This window comes from Xyrauchen texanus, chromosome 1, assembly GCF_025860055.1.
Source record: "Xyrauchen texanus isolate HMW12.3.18 chromosome 1, RBS_HiC_50CHRs, whole genome shotgun sequence".
NCBI lineage: Eukaryota > Metazoa > Chordata > Actinopteri > Cypriniformes > Catostomidae > Xyrauchen > Xyrauchen texanus.
This window is the reverse complement of record NC_068276.1, coordinates 29702436-29708435: the sequence shown is the minus strand read 5'-3', so window position 1 is coordinate 29708435 and position 6000 is coordinate 29702436. Positions and strand designations below refer to the sequence as shown.

General features: G+C 38.4%; 1 protein-coding gene across 1 annotated transcript in view; it reads left to right on the top strand.

Annotated features, from left to right (window-relative positions):
- Nucleotides 1-468: 468 nt before the first annotated feature.
- The window catches only part of LOC127645289 (growth arrest-specific protein 2-like), a 28900-nt gene continuing 23368 nt past the window's right edge, over nt 469-6000 (top strand). Inside the window, exons 1-2 of the mRNA XM_052128861.1 lie at nt 469-613; nt 3570-3679. Coding sequence (XP_051984821.1) covers nt 469-613; nt 3570-3679 — 255 coding nt within the window. The remainder of the gene's footprint in view (nt 614-3569; nt 3680-6000) is intronic.

Here is a 6000-nt window from a genome sequence, read left to right as displayed (position 1 = left end):
CAGCGTTAAAGAGCAGGTTGGAATGTGGAATTGGGTAGATGTGCATCATTACATACAGTGTAAATTCAGTAGTGGTTGAGGGAAGGTTAGATAGTGAATCATAAACAGAAGCATTGAGAGAACTGGCATGCTACTATAATTCATATGTGAAGCACATTTATATTGTCCATCTAGGACCATTCAGCACAACCACTCTGTAGAGAGGAAGGTCATCTTTTTTTTAGGAAGTGTTGGATTTGATCCAATAGTCGTTGAAAAACTGTAGTTTTTTTTCAACCATACATACCTGTAGGTTACACAAAGTTAAAAAAGAAAGCAGAGGATATCAGCCAATTTGTTGTATATGTTCTTTAAGTTATACAACAAATTAAATAGATGTGTTTAAATGGTAGAAGTAACATACTGTAGGCCTAAACTCAATAAAGTTGCCCACTTTTCTCCATTCAGCAGGCCACTGTTTGTGTAAGTATGAATGGTCCCTTCAGTCCCAGGCGGGAACCAGGACCAGACCTCTCCTGTCTGCAGCTGTACAATGAGTGGCTGGCAAGTAGGCATAAGGCCAGTCTGCTGCCCATGAAAGAAGATCTAGCTATTTGGCTGAACAGAATCCTTGGTAAGAAAATAAAACATGTTAACATTTGCTATGCAAATACTGTAAAGTACTGTATATTGATTCTTGTTTTGAATTTTATTTGTTGTGTTTCCTTGTGAGATAGCTGGGTTTAGACTTTTGTGAAATGATGACAAGATCACACACTTAAAGGGATTTTCACCCAAAAATGTAAATTATGTCATAATTTACTCACCCTCATGCCATCCCAAATGTGAATGACTTTCTTTCTTCAGCAGAACACAAACACATATTTTTTGGTCCTCACAATGCAAGTGAATGGTGACCAGATTATAGAATACATGCTGTAAAATGTAGTTTGACTTTCTTTCTTGTGTGTAACATAAAATGAGAATTTTTTTCAGAATATTAGGGACTGACAGACTCTAATTATACAGTATGTAAAAAAACAGTATGAACATTCTTCAAAATTTCCATGTAAGAAATATTGTCATACAACCTTGAAACAGCATAAGGGTGAGTAAATATTACTGAATTTTCATTTTTGCATGGACTAACCTTGTAATAGTAATTACCAAGACAGGTAAGTGAGAATACATGCATGCAAAGCTAGTCCTCGGATACAAAGCATTTTTAAATGTAAATGTCACAATTAAACTTATAGAAAAATTGGCCAGGATGCTATTGCTGTAGTGCTTTTTTTTTGTCCTTTGGGGCAAGTCAAGGACAACAAATGCAGTGTATTATTAATGCACTATGTATTAAAGTATTAAAGGAACAAGAATATGGACAATAGAAGCCCTTCATGTAGGCTAGTTAACCATAAGTGACTGATTGCAATGGCTGAGCTGGGGTGTTTATGACTTAATCTGAAGGGTAACATTAAGGGTTTTACAGCAACCATAAATTGCCTTTGGCGGATTAATGCATGGAAACTTATAACTCAAGTGTGTCAAGCAAAGTTGTGAATTTTTTTTTTTTTTTTTACAGCCATCTCTGGTCAAATTTATCATATGAGTGTACCAACAGGCCTACTTATTTTATTATCATTCATCTCTTTAAGAAGAGACTGTCGAATGACAGTAATTTAAGTTAGTTCTGTGTCAGTTCTGCTTATTTACGAGGACTTAATATCTATGTATACTGTTTCAAGGTGACGCTTTTATGCTGTATTCATACCTTGTTGTTTTTATAAAGGAGTTTCAGTGCAAATCTTATTTGCACAGTCTGATAGCAAAAATTAATAAGGCAAGCAAAAGCCAACAAAGATGGTTTAGCCTGTGTATGCACAGCCGATGATCAAGAATAGCTTGGTGTATAGAGACAGGCATTTTAAATAGAATTCTCAATATTCCTCTGCTCCTTGGAACTATGGGGTATGCTCTGATGAGACCCCAAATGAGGAAATAGATTTCTCTAAACAGACCAGGATATGGGTGTCATAAATATGTCCCTGCTTGTCCATGATCATTCTGTTGTTTGATGTCAATTAAGAAAGCCCCCAGTTGTCTTACAACAAGACTGCTGAGGGCTTAAAAACCTCAGTGAAAACAACACTATGGAAAGAGGTCAAAACAACACAAGTCATCTAGGTTACTGTTGAAACCTCCATTCCCTGATGGAGGAAACCAGACGTTGTGTCGAGTGAAGCGACACTAGGGGATTTTCTTGAAGGCCTCGGTAAAGGGAGGGAATCATCCATCTGTCCCCCCAGCCACGATGCTGAACCTTATTCTTGGCTCCTCAGTTCAAAACCTGAATGAACAGATGGATGATTCCCTCCCTTTATACCCATATGTCCGTGGGAGGGACATGCAAATTCTGTCTGCAAAATTCTCATTGGCCTTTTGTAAAGTTCAGAGGTAACTTAGGCCTTCAAGAACGTTGAAGTGAGCGACAGATGGGGAACTCCTAAACCTTCAGGCTCGTTGTGCCTGTAGAGACACAACAACCTACGAATTGAGATAAGACAAGATACAACTGGGAGGACAGGGAGCATCCACATATTTAGTGTTGATTTTCTTCCTCACCGAAGCTGATGATGGTTTTCTCTGACTACTAGGACACATAGGACACAATACTAGGTCTTCCATCCACATGCACTGCACATTAACACACAACTCTCCACCACAACTCATCCTGTTCCTGTTGAAATTATGACAGCAGCATGACTCTGTGTTTGTAGACAGCAGGAGATCTCTTTGTTTCATTAATTCTCACCCTCTCTAAGCTAATGACCATCCACAGTCATTCTGCACATCAGGATTTGCGTTTGTTGTGGTTCTCTCCTCAGTCACAAACTGAATTCCTCCTCCCGAGGCCCCCATTCCCCATGATGGTAAGCTCCGGTACCACTGCTGAGTCTGAATCTGTATGTACTTAACACCCAGTCCTTAGGAATGTGTCTGCACGGCTGTGAGAATCTCAGAGTTAGTGTATTTAGAGGATTTTTTAGGGTATCTTCAAGTTGCCTAAGGCACAGTGAGAATCATAAATAAAAAAGGAGGAGAGGATTTGCACGGGTAGTAAAACACAATCTTGGAAATTCTACTGTATTTTTTTACACTGCTCTGAAAGGTTTTTCACTAACAACATATGTATTTTACTGCAATTCAGTTTATCCACTAAAGCCTATTCAGGCCATAGTTTATTTACATTTTTATGATTGAAAACGAGGCTTTGAGAGATAGATATAAGTCTGTTTAATGGGTTGTACTACCTAAATGTCTAAAGTTACGTCCACTTATCGTTTCTTCAGCTAAACAATCAACACTGAGGTAAGTATTTAATAGTCCAACTGACCGTCTATACCTTAAAGCCTTGATTTCCTTGGTGAAAAGGTAAATATGGCATCTACCCTGACTAAGGTCAATGTAACATGATTCTTGTTTCAAATTGAACTTCTGAAGTATTGTAAGTATGTTGTACTTTCTTCCTCTCCTTTCTTGGTCTTTCTCTCTCTTATTGTGCACTTGTCTCTCTAATGCTTTCTGTGCAGGTTTGGATATAACAGCAGCTAATTTAATGGACAAGCTGGACACTGGGGTGGTCCTATGTCAACTTGCAGAGGAGCTTCAGGAGAAGATGATTTTAGCTGATAATGGCAAGGTACCCATAGCATGAACCATTACTGCTGATGGAATGAGCTGCTTTTTTGCTGAGGATAAGGCTCTAAGCATGTGCTCAAATTCCGCTATGGAAACGAAAAATTATGTTCTGCATGTAAATTCAGGAGGAGCTTTATTTTTGCCTTTTTTGTCTCCTTAATAGTATACCAAGTATGTATTCGTCTGCTTACCTATTTTATGAAACAAATCTTCCCTATACTTACATTTTTCCAGCTCCACGATCATATTTAAAACAAATATATGATTTATTACTATTAATTCTCAATAATATTTATACAACAGTGGTGTACCAAATGTGCAGATTTTTTGTATAAACATACTTGGATGTTTCACTATTTGTATCACTCTGCTTGCTTGTGTTTATGGCTTTCTAAATAGTGGTGGGGATTTTTATTCATCGATCATTTTGTTTTCATTCACTGATTCCTTCTTCGACCATTTCAGGTTACACCTTTACACCAGTAAGTGGTGACAAATGAGCCAATTTTATGTCATAGGTGAGACATTGAATCAATAGATTCATTAATAAGAGTCGTTCACCACCGAAACAATGAAAGTGAACGAGAATGATTCAATATTCATTCAAAAGTGTGTAAGGCTTCTTTTGGAACTGTTTTTGATGGTGGAGAATAAACTAACTTGCCAATTTTTGCTCAACATTATTGACTTGTTGTTTAAAAGCAACATCACACCCTTGTGCATGACGTTGGTCTGAATATCAGCACGGTTGTGGCACTCAGGTACAACATCACTATTTCTTGTGTGATATTACTTATATTTCTTTCTTTAATCAAGTAGACCAGGGTGTCCTGTGCTCGAAGGGACAGCCCACCAAATCCCTTTACGCATATAATGCTCAAGGCTTATATAAACTCATAAGATTTTGAATGAACCATATAGATTATTGTCATCAGTTGGCTCTTGTCAAGCTGCTGTTTACTGATTTGCTTCGAATTGACACCTTAAAAATTATCAAATGAGCTGGTTCAAATGGTCAATGGTCAATCAAATGGTTTTGAATGGAAGAATCCCCTACAAAGAGGTTACTAAGGGAGTGTTATGGCACTTTTCCACTGCACATTACTGTTTGACGTGACTTGACTTTACTCGCTTTACTTTTCTGAATTTTCTTTTCCACAGCTGTTAGTGCTGCCTCAACGTGGGTGGGATTACAGTCTGATTGTAGTAGTTGTGCCGACTCTACTGCCTTGACATCATCTTAAATGCGACACAAAACAATAAACAATAACATGACCGCTAGCTGTTACTTAGCTACTAGCTCATTGTGCTGCATAAAGCAGTTGTTGCATGGTGATTTTACACAAGTGTAACATTTAAATAAGGCCTGGATGTTTTAGAAGCAAGCTTCCAGTAGCCGGTCAACTAAATAAAGTGAAGCTTTCAAGCAGATTAAAGAGTTAATGTACATCCTTCATCGTGGACTCCAGCCATGGCTGAGTCCAGGGCACTCTCCCTCCCATTCCTCACCAGTCTATATAGCGTCCTTTTGGTTGAACAACTTTCACATTTCCTTGATGATTCTGTAGTCACTTTTATTTTAATTGTTTTACTTTTCCCTACACTGTTGGTAGGTCCAGTGGTAGCAGTGTGCGGCCAACAGCTGAGACACTTCCTCAAAGCCTTTTTCTTTTCGCTCGTTGCTAATGATCTGAGCGTCTGCACCTCGTTTATTGACCATGGTATTGTTTTGCACACAGCCATTTCTTTTAACAATTCGAAAGTCGTGTGAACAAATGATACTGCTATCGCTGTAGCTAACTTTAAATCTAGCGGGTTGATGTCCCGTGTTGAAAATCCAGTGACACTGGTAGTGACGATTCTCTCTGACAAATCAGTGATCTGCAGGGTTTTGACGTCACATTTAGCATATCCTTGGCTCGCTTGGACACTCGACCGAGGTGGTACTAAAAAAAGTACTTGGTACCAGGTACTACCAACAGTGGAAAACGCCCAAAAAGCTAGTCGAGTTGTACCGTGCAGTGGAAAAGCCCCATTAGTGTTGCTAATGAGCTGTACTTGTAGAAAAATAGTGGGGTGGATAGACACATTTAAGAGCAGTAAAGCATTAAGCCAGATGGCCATGTAAATCTTTTTGTAAATAAAAATGAGAAACAATGTTTTAACACAAAAGCTTCACTGCACAGGTGCACACACATAATCAAAACGTTTGAACTGCAAGGTTATTTATGGTGAAAAGCTGGTAAGTTAGATGTCAACATGAAAGGCTGAATAGTTGAAGAGTAGTTGAAGGAAATGTTTCTGTTTCTAGCAGTATTTGCT